The sequence below is a fragment of the Oncorhynchus mykiss genome, chromosome 4 (genome assembly GCF_057628025.1).
Source record: "Oncorhynchus mykiss isolate SJ-2025 chromosome 4, ASM5762802v1, whole genome shotgun sequence".
Lineage (NCBI taxonomy): Eukaryota > Metazoa > Chordata > Actinopteri > Salmoniformes > Salmonidae > Oncorhynchus > Oncorhynchus mykiss.
In genome coordinates, this window is record NC_143025.1 from 82,186,638 (window position 1) to 82,202,992 (window position 16,355).

Genomic DNA, 16,355 nt, shown 5'->3' on the forward strand with positions numbered 1-16,355 from the left:
AGGCCTCTCCATTTGGTTGGAGTAGACTGTGTGACTCTATTGCCATTATTGGGCTAAAGGGCTTTGACACCTCTCACTTGACATGTCAGTGCTAATTGAAGCTGTATCAAGCTTGGTAGAATTATGTTATAGTTCAGTCCTTATAAAGTAATGTAGTGTATTTTTCTTCTTGGCTTTTGGAAATAAAATACTGTTTCAGACTAAACATTACTTACTCAGTTCCAGGTTGGATGGTGTTTTCAGGTTTCTGTTGTTTTCCAGAGAATTTGCTGTATAGAATAATAATCCTTGGTAGTTGTGAACCTTCAAGGTGATTCCGTAGTTCCGTCCAAAATCAGGTTGTAGATTTTGAGTTTTGATTTGAAGTGAGGGTTATGTTGTAGAGGGTAGCATCCTGTATATGTTCCTGACAAAATATTCAAGTTTATCTAAATCTATCTTATTTTAAGAAAATGCTGAAAAAAGCAGGAGCTCATCTGATCATGACCTCTAGCCTTCTCTCTCTCTCTCTCTCTCTCTCTCTCTCTCTCTCTCTCTCTCTCGCTCTCTGCTTTGTATCTCTCTCTCTCTCTCTCTCTCTCTCTCTGCTTTGTCTCTCTCTCTCTCTCTCTGCTTTGTCTCTCTCTCTCTCTCTGCCACTCTGCTTTGTCTCTCTCTCTCTCAAACCTCTCTATGTCTCTCTGCTTTGTCTCTCTCTCAACATTCTCTCTATCTCTGCTTTGTCTCTCTCTCAACCCTCTATCTGTCTCACTGCTTTGACTCTCTCTCAACCCTCTCTCTGTCTCACTGCTTTGACTCTCTCAACCCTCTCTATTTCTCCCCTGATTTGTCTCCCTCAACCTCCCCTCTGTCTCTCTATATCAAACCTCTGCCTGTCTCTGCTTTGTCTCTCTCTCAACATTCTCTCTATCTCTGCTTTGTCTCTCTCTCAACATTCTCTCTATCTCTGTTTTGTCTCTCTCTCAACATTCTCTCTGTCTCTGCTTTGTCTCTCTCTCAACATTCTCTCTATCTCTGCTTTGTCTCGCTCTCAACCTTCTCTCTATCTCTGCTTTGTCTCTCTCTCAACATTCTCTCTGTCTCTGCTTTGTCTCTCTCTCAACATTCTCTCAATCTCTGCTTTGTCTCTCTCTCAACATTCTCTCTATCTCTGCTTTGTCTCTCTCTCAACATTCTCTCTATCTCTGCTTTGTCTCTCTCTCAACATTCTCTCTCTCTCTGCTTTGTCTCTCAAACCTCTCTCTGCCTCTTTGCTTTGTCTCCTTCTCAATCCTCTCCATGTGTCTCTGCTTTGTCTCTCTCTCAAACCTATCACTGTCTATCTGATTTGTCTCTCTCTCAACCCTCTCTCCATCTCTCTGCTATGTCCCTCTCCAAACATCCTCTTTTATTCAGAAATCTCTCTCTCAACCCTCTCTCGGTCTCTCTGCTTTTACCCTCTCTCAAAAAACTGTCTGTCACTCTGCTTTGTCTCTTGGTAGAATTATGTTATAGTTCAGTCCTTATAAAGTAATGTAGTGTATTTTTCTTCTTGGCTTTTGGAAATAAAATACTGTTTCAGACTAAACATTACTTACTCAGTTCCAGGTTGGATGGTGTTTTCAGGTTTCTGTTGTTTTCCAGAGAATTTGCTGTATAGAATAATAATCCTTGGTAGTTGTGAACCTTCAAGGTGATTCCGTAGTTCCGTCCAAAATCAGGTTGTAGATTTTGAGTTTTGATTTGAAGTGAGGGTTATGTTGTAGAGGGTAGCATCCTGTATATGTTCCTGACAAAATATTCAAGTTTATCTAAATCTATCTTATTTTAAGAAAATGCTGAAAAAAGCAGGAGCTCATCTGATCATGACCTCTAGCCTTCTCTCTCTCTCTCTCTCTCTCTCTCAACCCTCTCTCCATCTCTCTGCTATGTCCCTCTCCAAACATCCTCTTTTATTCAGAAATCTCTCTCTCAACCCTCTCTCTGTCTCTCTGCTTTTACCCTCTCTCAAAAAACTGTCTGTCACTCTGCTTTGTCTCTCTCTCATCTGTCTCTCTCTCTGTCTCTCTGCTTTGTCTCTCTCTCAAACCATTCTCTGTCTCTCTGCGTTGTCTCTCTCTCTACCTTCTCTCTATCTCTGCTTTGTCTCTCCCTCTCAACCCAATCCTTGTCTCTCGGCTTTGTCAATCTCTCAACCCTCTCTCTGTCTCTCTGCTTTGTCTCTCTCAACCCTTTCTCTGCCTCTGCTGTGTCTCTTTCTCAACCTTCTCTCTGTCTCTGTGCTTTGTCTCTCTCTCTCCCAACCCTCTCTCTGTCTCTCTGCTGTGTCTCTCTCTCAAACCTCTCTCTGCCTCTCTGCATTGTCTCTCCCTCTCAACCGTCTCCATGTCTCTCTGCTTTGTCTCTCTCTCTCAACCCTCTCTCTGTCTCTCTGCATTGTCTCTCCCTCTCAACCCTCTCCATGTCTCTCTTCTTTGTCTCTCTCTCAACCCTGTCTGTCCCTACTTTGTCTCTCCCTCTCACCCCTCTCACTGTCTCTGCTTTGTCTCTCTCTCAACATTATCTCTATCTCTGCTTTGTCTCTCTCTCAACATTCTCTCTATCTCTGCTTTGTCTCTCTCTCAGCATTCTCTCTATCTCTGCTTTGTCTCGCTCTCAACATTCTCTCTATCTCTGCTTTGTCTCGCTGTCAACCTTCTCTCTATCTCTGCTTTGTCTCTCTCTCAACATTCTCTCTATCTCTGCTTTGTCTCTCTCTCAACATTCTCTCCATCTCTGCTTTGTCTCTCTCTCAGCATTCTCTCTATCTCTGCTTTGTCTCTCTCTCAACATTCTCTCTCTCTCTGCTTTGTCTCTCTCTCAACATTCTCTCAACATTCTGATCATGACCTCTAGCCTTCTCTCTCTCTCTCTCTCTCTCTCTTTCTCTCTCTCTCTCTCTCTCTGCTTTGTCTCTCTCTCTCTCTCTGCTTTGTCTCTCTCTCTCTCTCTGCCACTCTGCTTTGTCTCTCTCTCTCTCAAACCTCTCTATGTCTCTCTGCTTTGTCTCTCTCTCAACATTCTCTCAATCTCTGCTTTGTCTCTCTCTCAACCCTCTATTTGTCTCTCTGCTTTGTCTCTCTCTCAACCCTCTATCTGTCTCACTGCTTTGACTCTCTCTCAACCCTCTCTCTGTCTCACTGCTTTGACTCTCTCAACCCTCTCTATTTCTCCCCTGATTTGTCTCCCTCAACCTCCCCTCTGTCTCTCTATATCAAACCTCTGCCTGTCTCTGCTTTGTCTCTCTCTCAACATTCTCTCTATCTCTGCTTTGTCTCTCTCTCAACATTCTCTCTATCTCTGCTTTGTCTCTCTCTCAACATTCTCTCTATCTCTGCTCTGTCTCTCTCTCAACATTCTCTCTATCTCTGCTTTGTCTCTCTCTCAACATTCTCTCTATCTCCTCTTTGTCTCTCTCTCAACATTCTCTCTATCTCTGCTTTGTCTCGCTCTCAACCGTCTCTCTATCTCTGTTTTGTCTCTCTCTCAACATTCTCTCTGTCTCTGCTTTGTCTCTATCTCAACATTCTCTCTATCTCTGCTTTGTCTCGCTCTCAACCTTCTCTCTATCTCTGCTTTGTCTCTCTCTCAACATTCTCTCTGTCTCTGCTTTGTCTCTCTCTCAACATTCTCTCAATCTCTGCTTTGTCTCTCTCTCAACATTCTCTCTATCTCTGCTTTGTCTCTCTCTCAACATTCTCTCTCTCTCTGCTTTGTCTCTCAAACCTCTCTCTGCCTCTTTGCTTTGTCTCCTTCTCAATCCTCTCCATGTGTCTCTGCTTTGTCTCTCTCTCAAACCTATCGCTGTCTATCTGATTTGTCTCTCTCTCAACCCTCTCTCCATCTCTCTGCTATGTCCCTCTCCAAACATCCTCTTTTATTCAGAAATCTCTCTCTCAACCCTCTCTATGTCTCTCTGCTTTTACCCTCTCTCAAAAAACTGTCTGTCACTCTGCTTTGTCTCTCTCTCATCTGTCTCTCTCTCTCTGTCTCTCTGCTTTGTCTCTCTCTCAAACCATTCTCTGTCTCTCTGCGTTGTCTCTCTCTCTACCTTCTCTCTATCTCTGTTTTGTCTCTCTCTCAACATTCTCTCTGTCTCTGCTTTTTCTCTCTCTCAACATTCTCTCTATCTCTGCTTTGTCTCGCTCTCAACCTTCTCTCTATCTCTGCTTTGTCTCTCTCTCAACATTCTCTCTGTCTCTGCTTTGTCTCTCTCTCAACATTCTCTCAATCTCTGCTTTGTCTCTCTCTCAACATTCTCTCTATCTCTGCTTTGTCTCTCTCTCAACATTCTCTCTCTCTCTGCTTTGTCTCTCAAACCTCTCTCTGCCTCTTTGCTTTGTCTCCTTCTCAATCCTCTCCATGTGTCTCTGCTTTGTCTCTCTCTCAAACCTATCGCTGTCTATCTGATTTGTCTCTCTCTCAACCCTCTCTCCATCTCTCTGCTATGTCCCTCTCCAAACATCCTCTTTTATTCAGAAATCTCTCTCTCAACCCTCTCTCTGTCTCTCTGCTTTTACCCTCTCTCAAAAAACTGTCTGTCACTCTGCTTTGTCTCTCTCTCATCTGTCTCTCTCTCTGTCTCTCTGCTTTGTCTCTCTCTCAAACCATTCTCTGTCTCTCTGCGTTGTCTCTCTCTCTACCTTCTCTCTATCTCTGCTTTGTCTCTCCCTCTCAACCCAATCCTTGTCTCTCGGCTTTGTCAATCTCTCAACCCTCTCTCTGTCTCTCTGCTTTGTCTCTCTCAACCCTCTCTCTGCCTCTGCTGTGTCTCTTTCTCAACCTTCTCTCTGTCTCTGTGCTTTGTCTCTCTCTCTCTCCCAACCCTCTCTCTGTCTCTCTGCTGTGTCTCTCTCTCAAACCTCTCTCTGCCTCTCTGCATTGTCTCTCCCTCTCAACCCTCTCCATGTCTCTCTGCTTTGTCTCTCTCTCTCAACCCTCTCTCTGTCTCTCTGCATTGTCTCTCCCTCTCAACCCTCTCCATGTCTCTCTGCTTTGTCTCTCTCTCTCAACCCTCTCTCTGTCTCTCTGCATTGTCTCTCCCTCTCAACCCTCTCCATGTCTCTCTTCTTTGTCTCTCTCTCAACCCTGTCTGTCCCTACTTTGTCTCTCCCTCTCACCCCTCTCACTGTCTCTGCTTTGTCTCTCTCTCAACATTATCTCTATCTCTGCTTTGTCTCTCTCTCAACATTCTCTCTATCTCTGCTTTGTCTCTCTCTCAGCATTCTCTCTATCTCTGCTTTGTCTCGCTCTCAACATTCTCTCTATCTCTGCTTTGTCTCGCTCTCAACCTTCTCTCTATCTCTGCTTTGTCTCTCTCTCAACATTCTCTCTATCTCTGCTTTGTCTCTCTCTCAACATTCTCTCCATCTCTGCTTTGTCTCTCTCTCAGCATTCTCTCTATCTCTGCTTTGTCTCTCTCTCAACATTCTCTCTCTCTCTGCTTTGTCTCTCTCTCAACATTCTATCTATCTCTGCTTTGTCTATCTCTCAACATTCTCTCTATCTCTGCTTTGTCTCTCTCTCAACATTCTCTCTATCTCTGCTTTGTCTCTCTCTCAACATTCTCTCTATCTCTGCTTTGTCTCTCTCTCAACATTCTCTCTATCTCTGCTCTGTCTCTCTCTCAACATTCTCTCTATCTCTGCTTTGTCTCCCTCTCAACATTCTCTCTATCTCTGCTTTGTCTCTCTCTCAACATTCTCTCTATCTCTGCTTTGTCTCTCTCGCTCAACCCTCTATTTGTCTCTCTGCTTTGTCTCTCTCTCTCAACCCCATCTCTGTCTCTCTGCTTTGTCTCTCTCTCATCTCTCTCCCTGTCTCTCTCTCATCTCTCTCCCTGTCGCTCTGCTTTGTTTCTCTCTCAAACGTCTCTCTGACCCTCTGCTTTGTTCCTCTTTCAACCCTGTCTGTCTCTGCTTTGTCTCGCTTTCAACCTTCTCTCTATCTCTGCTTTGTCTCTCTCTCAACATTCTCTCTATCTCTGCTTTGTCTCTCTCTCAACATTCTCTCTATCTCTGCTTTGTCTCTCTCTCAACCCTCTATCTGTCTCTCTGCTTTGTCTCTCCCTCTCAAACCTCTCTATGTCTCTCTGCTTTGTCTCTCTCTCAACCCTCTCTATCTCTGCTTTGTCTCCCACTCAAACCTCTCTATGTCTCTCTGCTTTGTCTCTCTCTCAACCCTCCCTATCTCTGCTTTGTCTCCCACTCAACCCTCTCTCTGTCTCTGCTGTGTCTCTCTCTCAAACCTCTCTCTGCCTCTCTGCATTCTCTCCCTCTCAACCCTCTCCATGTCTCTCTGCTTTGTCTCTCTCTCTCAACCCTCTCTCTGTCTCTCTGCATTGTCTCTCCCTCTCAACCCTCTCCATGTCTCTCTGCTTTGTCTCTCTCTCTCAACCCTCTCTCTGTCTCTCTGCATTGTCTCTCCCTCTCAACCCTCTCCATGTCTCTCTTCTTTGTCTCTCTCTCAACCCTGTCTGTCCCTACTTTGTCTCTCCCTCTCACCCCTCTCACTGTCTCTGCTTTGTCTCTCTCTCAACATTATCTCTATCTCTGCTTTGTCTCTCTCTCAACATTCTCTCTATCTCTGCTTTGTCTCTCTCTCAGCATTCTCTCTATCTCTGCTTTGTCTCGCTCTCAACATTCTCTCTATCTCTGCTTTGTCTCGCTCTCAACCTTCTCTCTATCTCTGCTTTGTCTCTCTCTCAACATTCTCTCTATCTCTGCTTTGTCTCTCCCTCAACATTCTCTCCATCTCTGCTTTGTCTCTCTCTCAGCATTCTCTCTATCTCTGCTTTGTCTCTCTCTCAACATTCTCTCTCTCTCTGCTTTGTCTCTCTCTCAACATTCTATCTATCTCTGCTTTGTCTATCTCTCAACATTCTCTCTATCTCTGCTTTGTCTCTCTCTCAACATTCTCTCTATCTCTGCTTTGTCTCTCTCTCAACATTCTCTCTATCTCTGCTTTGTCTCTCTCTCAACATTCTCTCTATCTCTGCTCTGTCTCTCTCTCAACATTCTCTCTATCTCTGCTTTGTCTCCCTCTCAACATTCTCTCTATCTCTGCTTTGTCTCTCTCTCAACATTCTCTCTATCTCTGCTTTGTCTCTCTCGCTCAACCCTCTATTTGTCTCTCTGCTTTGTCTCTCTCTCTCAACCCCATCTCTGTCTCTCTGCTTTGTCTCTCTCTCATCTCTCTCGCTGTCTCTCTCTCATCTCTCTCCCTGTCGCTCTGCTTTGTTTCTCTCTCAAACGTCTCTCTGACCCTCTGCTTTGTTCCTCTTTCAACCCTGTCTGTCTCTGCTTTGTCTCGCTTTCAACCTTCTGTCTATCTCTGCTTTGTCTCTCTCTCAACATTCTCTCTATCTCTGCTTTGTCTCTCTCTCAACATTCTCTCTATCTCTGCTTTGTCTCTCTCTCAACCCTCTATCTGTCTCTCTGCTTTGTCTCTCCCTCTCAAACCTCTCTATGTCTCTCTGCTTTGTCTCTCTCTCAACCCTCTCTATCTCTGCTTTGTCTCCCACTCAAACCTCTCTATGTCTCTCTGCTTTGTCTCTCTCTCAACTCTCCCTATCTCTGCTTTGTCTCCCACTCAACCCTCTCTCTGTCTCTGCTTGTCAATCTCTCAACCTTCTCTCTGTTTCTCTGCTTTGTCTCTCTCTCAAACCACTCTCTGTCTCTCTGCTTTGTCTCTCTCTCAACCTTCACTCTGTTTCTCTGCTTTGTTTCTCTCTCAAACCGATCTCTGTCTCTCTGCTTTGTCAATCTCTCAACCCTCTCTCTGTCTCTGCCTTGTCTCTCTCTCAACCCTCTGTCTGTCTCTCTGCTTTGTCTCTCTCTCAACCCTCTCTCTATCTCTCTGCTTTGTCTCTCTCTCTCAACCCTCTCCCTGTCTCTCTGCTTTGTCTCTCCCCCTCAACCCTCTCTATGTCTCTCTGCTTTGTCTCTCTCTCTCTCAACCCTCTCTAGCTCTGCTTTGTCTCCCACTCAACCCTCTCTCTGTCTCTGCTTTGTCAATCTCTCAACCCTCTCTCTGTCTCTCTGCTTTGTCTCTCTCTCAACCTTCACTCTGTTTCTCTGCTTTGTTTCTCTCTCAAACCGATCTCTGTCTCTCTGCTTTGTCAATCTCTCAACCCTCTCTCTGTCTCTGCCTTGTCTCTATCTTAACCCTCTGTCTGTCTCTCTGCTTTGTCTCTCTCTCAACCCTCTCTCTATCTCTCTGCTTTGTCTCTCTCTCTCAACCCTCTATTTGTCTCTCTGCTTTGTCTCTCTCTCTCTCAACCCCATCTATGTCTCTCTGCTTTGTCTCTCTCTCATCTCTCTCCCTGTCTCGCTCTCATCTCTCTCCCTGTCTCTCTGCTTTGTCTCTCTCGCAAACCGATCTCTGTCTCTCTGCTTTGTCTCTCTCTCTCTCAACCCTCTCTATCTCTGCTTTGTCTCCCACTCAACCCTCTCTCTGTCTCTCCTTTGTCAATCTCTCAACCCTCTCCAAACCTCTCTATGTCTCTCTGCTTTGTCTCTCTCTCAACCCTCCCTATCTCTGCTTTGTCTCCCACTCAACCCTCTCTCCTCTCTGCTTGTCAATCTCTCAACCTTCTCTCTGTTTCTCTGCTTTGTCTCTCTCTCAAACCACTCTCTGTCTCTCTGCTTTGTCTCTCTCTCAACCTTCACTCTGTTTCTCTGCTTTGTTTCTCTCTCAAACCGATCTCTGTCTCTCTGCTTTGTCAATCTCTCAACCCTCTCTCTGTCTCTGCCTTGTCTCTCTCTCAACCCTCTGTCTGTCTCTCTGCTTTGTCTCTCTCTCAACCCTCTCTCTATCTCTCTGCTTTGTCTCTCTCTCTCAACCCTCTCCCTGTCTCTCTGCTTTGTCTCTCCCCCTCAACCCTCTCTATGTCTCTCTGCTTTGTCTCTCTCTCTCTCAACCCTCTCTAGCTCTGCTTTGTCTCCCACTCAACCCTCTCTCTGTCTCTGCTTTGTCAATCTCTCAACCCTCTCTCTGTCTCTCTGCTTTGTCTCTCTCTCAACCTTCACTCTGTTTCTCTGCTTTGTTTCTCTCTCAAACCGATCTCTGTCTCTCTGCTTTGTCAATCTCTCAACCCTCTCTCTGTCTCTGCCTTGTCTCTATCTTAACCCTCTGTCTGTCTCTCTGCTTTGTCTCTCTCTCAACCCTCTCTCTATCTCTCTGCTTTGTCTCTCTCTCTCAACCCTCTATTTGTCTCTCTGCTTTGTCTCTCTCTCTCTCAACCCCATCTATGTCTCTCTGCTTTGTCTCTCTCTCATCTCTCTCCCTGTCTCGCTCTCATCTCTCTCCCTGTCTCTCTGCTTTGTCTCTCTCGCAAACCGATCTCTGTCTCTCTGCTTTGTCTCTCTCTCTCTCAACCCTCTCTATCTCTGCTTTGTCTCCCACTCAACCCTCTCTCTGTCTCTCCTTTGTCAATCTCTCAACCCTCTCCATGTCTCTCTGCTTTGTCTCTCCCCCTCAACCCTCTCTCTGTCTCTCTGCTTTGTCTCTCTCTCAAACCGCTCTCTGTCTCTCTGCATTGTCTCTCTCTCTCTATCTCTGCTTTGTCTCCCACTCAACCCTCTCTCTGTCTCTGCTTTGTCAATCTCTCAACCCTCTCTCTGTCTCTCTGCTTTGTCTCTCTCTCAAACCACTCTCTGTCTCTCTGCTTTGTCTCTCTCTCTCAACCCTCTCCCTGTCTCTCTGCTTTGTCTCTCTCTCGCTCTCAACATTCTCTCTATCTCTGCTTTGTCTCTCTCTCAACATTCTCTCTCTCTGCTTTGTCTCTCTCTCAACATTCTCTCTATCTCTGCTTTGTTTCTCTCTCAACCCTCTCTCTGTCTCTCTGCTTTGTCTCTCCCTCTCAAACCTCTCTATGTCTCTCTGCTTTGTCTCTCTCTCAACCCTCTCTATCTCTGCTTTGTCTCTCCCTCTCAACCCTCTCTCTGTCTTTCTGCTTTGTCTCTCTCTCGCTCTCAACATTCTCTCTATCTCTGCTTTGTCTCTCTCTCAACATTCTCTCTCTCTGCTTTGTCTCTCTCTCAACATTCTCTCTATCTCTGCTTTGTTTCTCTCTCAACCCTCTCTCTGTCTCTCTGCTTTGTCTCTCCCTCTCAAACCTCTCTATGTCTCTCTGCTTTGTCCCTCTCTCAAACCTCTCTAAGTCTCTCTGCTTTGTCTCTCTCTCTCAACCCTCTCTATCTCTGCTTTGTCTCCCACTCAACCCTCTCTCTGTCTCTCTGCTTTGTCTCTCCTTCTCAACCCTCTTTCAGTCTCTCTGCTTTGTCTCTCCCTCTCAACCCTCTCTCTGTCTCTCTGCGTTGTCTCTCTTTCAACCCTCTCTCTGTCTCTCTGCTTTGTCTCTCCCTCTCAACCCTCTCTCTGTCTCTCTGCTTTGTCTCTCTCTCAAACCGCTCTCTGTCTCTCTGCATTGTCTCTCTCCCTCTATCTCTGCTTTGTCTCCCACTCAACCCTCTCTCTGTCTCTGCTTTGTCAATCTCTCAACCCTCTCTCTGTCTCTCTGCTTTGTCTCTCTCTCAAACCACTCTCTGTCTCTCTGCTTTGTCTCTCTCTCTCAACCCTCTCCCTGTCTCTCTGCTTTGTCTCTCTCTCGCTCTCAACATTCTCTCTATCTCTGCTTTGTCTCTCTCTCAACATTCTCTCTCTCTGCTTTGTCTCTCTCTCAACATTCTCTCTATCTCTGCTTTGTTTCTCTCTCAACCCTCTCTCTGTCTCTCTGCTTTGTCTCTCCCTCTCAAACCTCTCTATGTCTCTCTGCTTTATCTCTCTCAACACTCTCTATCTCTGCTTTGTCTCTCCCTCTCAACCCTCTCTCTGTCTTTCTGCTCTGTCCCTCTCTCAAACCTCTCTAAGTCTCTCTGCTTTGTCTCTCTCTCTCTCAACCCTCTCTATCTCTGCTTTGTCTCCCACTCAACCCTCTCTCTGTCTCTGCTTTGTCAATCTCTCAACCCTCTCTCTCTGTCTCTCTGCTTTGTCTCTCTCTCAACCTTCTCTCTGTTTCTCTGCTTTGTTTCTCTCTCAAACCACTCTCTGTCTCTGCCTTGTCTCTCTCTCAACCCTCTCTCTGTCTCTCTGCTTTGTCTCTCTCTCAAACCGCTCTCTGTCTCTCTGCATTGTCTCTCTCTCTCTATCTCTGCTTTGTCTCCCACTCAACCCTCTCTCTGTCTCTGCTTTGTCAATCTCTCAACCCTCTCTCTGTCTCTCTGCTTTGTCTCTCTCTCAACCTTCTCTCTGTTTCTCTGCTTTGTCTCTCTCTCAAACCACTCTCTGTCTCTCAGCTTTGTCTCTCTCTCAACCCTCTCTCTGTCTCTCTGCTTTGTCGCTCCCTCTCAACCCTCTCTATGTCTCTCTGCTTTGTCAATCCTTCTCAACCCTCTCTCTGTCTCTCTGCTTTGTCTCTCCCTCTCAACCCTCACTATGTCTCTCTGCTGTGTCTCTCTCTCAAACCGCTCTCTGTCTCTCTGCATTGTCTCTCTCTCTCTATCTCTGCTTTGTCTCCCACTCAACCCTCTCTCTGTCTCTGCTTTGTCAATCTCTCAACCCTCTCGCTGTCTCTCTGCTTTGTCTCTCTCTCAACCTTCTCTCTGTTTCTCTGCTTTGTCTCTCTCTCAAACCACTCTCTGTCTCTCTGCTTTGTCTCTCTCTCTCAACCCTCTCCCTGTCTCTCTGCTTTGTCTCTCCCCCTCATGAGAGTTGTTTGACAAAGCACTCAACCCTCTCTATGTCTCTCTGCTTTGTCTCTCTCTCAAAACGATCTCTGTCTCTCTGCTTTGTCTCTCTCTTGCTCTCAACATTCTCTCTATCTCTGCTTTGTCTCTCTCTCAACATTCTCTCTCTCTGCTTTGTCTCTCACTCAACATTCTCTCTATCTCTGCTTTGTTTCTCTCTCAACCCTCTCTCTGTCTCTCTGCTTTGTCTCTCCCTCTCAAACCTCTCTATGTCTCTCTGCTTTGTCTCTCTCTCAACCCTCTCTATCTCTGCTTTGTCTCTCCCTCTCAACCCTCTCTCTGTCTCTCTGCTTTGTCTCTCCCTCTCAAACCTCTCTATGTCTCTCTGCTTTGTCTCTCTCTCAACCCTCTCTATCTCTGCTTTGTCTCCCACTCAACCCTCTCTCTGTCTCTCTGCTTTGTCTCTCCTTCTCAACCCTCTTTCAGTCTCTCTGCTTTGTCTCTCCCTCTCAACCCTCTCTCTGTCTCTCTGCGTTGTCTCTCTCTCAACCCTCTCTCTGTCTCTCTGCTTTGTCTCTCCCTCTCAACCCTCTCTATTTCTCTCTGCTTTGTCTCTCTCTCAAACCGCTCTCTGTCTCTCTGCATTGTCTCTCGCTCTCTATCTCTGCTTTGTCTCCCACTCAACCCTCTCTCTGTCTCTGCTTTGTCAATCTCTCAACCCTCTCTCTGTCTCTCTGCTTTGTCTCTCTCTCAACCTTCTCTTTGTTTCTCTGCTTTGTCTCTCTCTCAAACCACTCTCTGTCTCTCTGCTTTGTCTCTCTCTCTCAACCCTCTCCCTGTCTCTCTGCTTTGTCTCTCCCCCTCATGAGAGTGGTTTGACAAAGCACTCAACCCTCTCTATGTCTCTCTGCTTTGTCTCTCTCTCAAACCGATCTCTGTCTCTCTGCTTTGTCTCTCTCTCTCTCTCAACCCTCTCTATCTCTGCTTTGTCTCCCACTCAACCCTCTCTCTGTCTCTCTGCTTTGTCAATCCTTCTCAACCCTCTTTCAGTCTCTCTGCTTTGTCTCTCCCTCTTAACCCTCTCTCTGTCTCTCTGCGTTGTCTCTCTCTCAACCCTCTCTCTGTCTCTCTGCTTTGTCTCTCCCTCTCAACCCTCTCTATTTCTCTCTGCTTTGTCTCTCTCTCAAACCGCTCTCTGTCTCTCTGCATTGTCTCTCGCTCTCTATCTCTGCTTTGTCTCCCACTCAACCCTCTCTCTGTCTCTGCTTTGTCAATCTCTCAACCCTCTCTCTGTCTCTCTGCTTTGTCTCTCTCTCAACCTTCTCTTTGTTTCTCTGCTTTGTCTCTCTCTCAAACCACTCTCTGTCTCTCTGCTTTGTCTCTCTCTCTCAACCCTCTCCCTGTCTCTCTGCTTTGTCTCTCCCCCTCATGAGAGTGGTTTGACAAAGCACTCAACCCTCTCTATGTCTCTCTGCTTTGTCTCTCTCTCAAACCGATCTCTGTCTCTCTGCTTTGTCTCTCTCTCTCTCTCAACCCTCTCTATCTCTGCTTTGTCTCCCACTCAACCCTCTCTCTGTCTCTGCTTTTTCAATCTCTCAACCCTCTCTCTGTCTCTCTGCTTTGTCTCTCTCTCAACCTTCTCTCTTTTTCTCTGCTTTGTTTCTCTCTCAAACCACTCTCTGTCTCTGCTTTGTCAATCTCTCAACCCTCTCTCTGTCTCTCTGCTTTGTCTCTCTCTCAACCCTCTCTCTATCTCTCTGCTTTGTCTCTCTCTCTCAACCCTCTATTTGTCTCTCTGCTTTGTCTCTCTCTCTCAACCCCATCTCTGTCTCTCTGCTTTGTCTCTCCCTCTCAAACCTCTCTATGTCTCTCTGTTTTGTCTCTCTCTCAACCCTCTCTATCTCTGCTTTGTCTCCCACTCAAACCTCTCTATGTCTCTCTGCTTTGTCTCTCTCTCAACCCTCTCAACCCTCTCTATCTCTGCTTTCTCTCTCTCAACCTTCTCTCTATCTCTGCTTTGTCTCTCTCTCAACATTCTCTCTATCTCTGCTTTGTCTCTCTCTCAACATTATCTCTATCTCTGCTTTGTCTCTCTCTCAACTTTCTCTCTATCTCTGCTTTGTCTCTCTCTCAACATTCTCTATATCTCTGCTTTGTCTCGCTCTTAACCTTCTCTCTATTTCTGCTTTGTCTCTCTCTCAACATTCTCTCTATCTCTGCTTTGTCTCTCTCTCAACATTCTCTCTCTCTCTGCTTTGTCTCTCTCTCAACCCTCTATCTGTCTCTCTGCTTTGTCTCTCCCTCTCAAACCTCTCTATGTCTCTCTGCTTTGTCTCTCTCTCAACCCTCTCAACCCTCTCTATCTCTGCTTTGTCTCTCCCTCTCAACCCTCTATCTGTCTCTCTGCTGTGTCACTCCTTCTCAACCCTCTCTCTGTCTCTCTGCGTTGTCTCTCTCTCTCAACCCTCTCTCTGTCTCTCTGCTTTGTCTCTCCCTCTCAACCCTCTCTATGTCTCTGCTTTGTCTCTCTCTCAAACCGCTTTCTGTCTCTCTGCTTTGTCTCTCTCTCTCTATCTCTGCTTTGTCTCCCACTCAACCCTCTCTGTCTCTGCTTTGTCAATCTCTCAACCCTCTCTCTGTCTCTCTGCTTTGTCTCTCTCTCAACCTTCTCTCTGTTTCTCTGCTTTGTCTCTCTCTTAAACCACTCTCTGTCTCTCTGCTTTGGCTCTCTCTCTCAACCCTCTCCCTGTCTCTCTGCTTTGTCTCTCCCCCTCAACCCTCTCTATGTCTCTCTGCTTTGTCTTTCTCTCAAACCGATCTCTGTCTCTCTGCTTTGTCTCTCTCTCTCTCTCTCAACCCTCTCTATCTCTGCTTTGTCTCCCACTCAACTCTCTCTCTATCTCTGCTTTGTCAATCTCTCAACCCTCTCTCTGTCTCTCTCTCAACCTTCTCTCTGTCTCTGTTTTGTCTCTCTCTCAACTCTCTCTCTGTTTCTCTGCATTGTTTCTCTCTCAACTCTCTCTTTTTCTCTGCATTGTCTCTCTCTCCATCCTCTCTCTGTCTCTGCTTTGTCAATCTCTCAACCCTCTCTCTGTCTCTGCTTTGCCAATCTCTCAACCCTCTCTCTGTCTCTGATTGTCTCTCTCTCTCAAATCTCTCTCTGTTTCTCTGCATTGTTTCTCTCTCAACCCTCTTTCTCTCTCTCTCAGCCCTCTCTCTGTCTCTCTCTCAACCCTCTCTCTGTTTCTCTGCTTTTTCTCTCTCTCAACTCTCTCTCTCTGTTTCTCTGCTTTGTTTCTCTCTCAACCCTCTTTTTCTCTGCTTTGTCTCTCTCTCTCAGCCCTCTCTCTGTCTCTCTGCTTTGTCCGTCTCTCAACCCTTTCTCTTCCTCTCTGCATTTTCTCTCCTCTCCATTCTCTCTCTCCTCTTTCCCTCCTACCATCTAATTACAGTGCTCCCTTGCTCTCTTCTCCATCCTTCTTTAAATTGATCTGCCTCTCCCTCCCTCAATCCCTCCATTTGTCCACCTCTCTGACAGAGTCCTGATGGTGACATGGATGACAGCAATACTCTTGACCTGAGTGTGAGCCGGGGGCAGCCGGGGGGTCCGGAGGGGAGTGGCACGGTGCTGACCCCCCTGCAGCCCATGTCCACACAGCGCCAGGCCCTGCTCAACAGCAGCCGCTGCTACCAGATGAGTGAGGCCGACTGCTGGGACCTGCCCGTGGACTACACCAAGATCAAGCGCATCACCGACGACGATCACAAAGAGGTATGGGGAAGGACCGCGGCATTATGGGTATTGTATTCATATTTTTTTGGGGTGTTCAACATTCAAATCTATTGAACAGAGTGGTGCTGTATTTTATTTCAATGTTCTCTTACAGTGGATACACAATTCAAAGATGGTTTATACAGAACATATTTTACTCCCTGTGAGTGTTCAATATTCCCGATTGAGCCATAGACAGAACACAGGTAATCATAGCCGCGGGAAGTAGAGGTGCTGAGTGTGCTGCTGCACCCCTGAAAAATCACTAAAGTGGTGTACTGGGTCTTTTCTAGTACTAGTGGAATGATATAGACATCTGTAGCTCGGGCAACAACAAAAAATATCAGCACATATGCTTTGTCAAAAAAGCCAGTTGTATAATTAGGAACATAATCCTGCAGGATTCAAGTGTTGGAATTGTAAGCGTTGTTGCCTTGTCCCTTTCTCTGTGATGTCATTCTAATGGAATCTAGAAAGAACACTGTCCTCAAACATTTACATCAAAAGGTGGAAAGTTATGAGCAAAGACACAAAACATCCATATCAAGTTAAATATTTTTCTTGATCAAGTAACATGAAAACAACCACTTTTTGTGCAGTATTAATTTACCATCCTTACAAACCACTTAATGTACATTATTGTATTGTACATAGGCTGGTCATCTAGGTTTGTAGACGTTCCATCAACATGAAAAACAATGCAGAATGAAGTACATTCAGACATCAAGTGGTTTGTGATGACGTGGATCAGTTGGTGGAGTATGGTGCGTCCAATGCTAAGGTTGTTGGTTTGAATCCAACGGGGGACCCGTATGATAATATATGCACTCACTACTGTAAGATCCTCTGGATGAGAGTGTCTACTGGAATGGAAAATG

General features: G+C 46.1%; 1 protein-coding gene across 38 annotated transcripts in view; it reads left to right on the forward strand.

The window, feature by feature from the left end:
- Positions 1-16,355, forward strand: part of LOC110521081 (myelin transcription factor 1-like protein) — a 158,230-nt gene that overhangs the window by 105,169 nt on the left and 36,706 nt on the right. For all 38 annotated transcript variants that reach the window (XM_090233163.1, XM_090233139.1, XM_036976123.2 and 35 more), the window contains exon 13: positions 15,244-15,477. In XM_090233163.1, the coding sequence (XP_090089289.1) occupies positions 15,244-15,477 (234 nt within the window). The remainder of the gene's footprint in view (positions 1-15,243; positions 15,478-16,355) is intronic.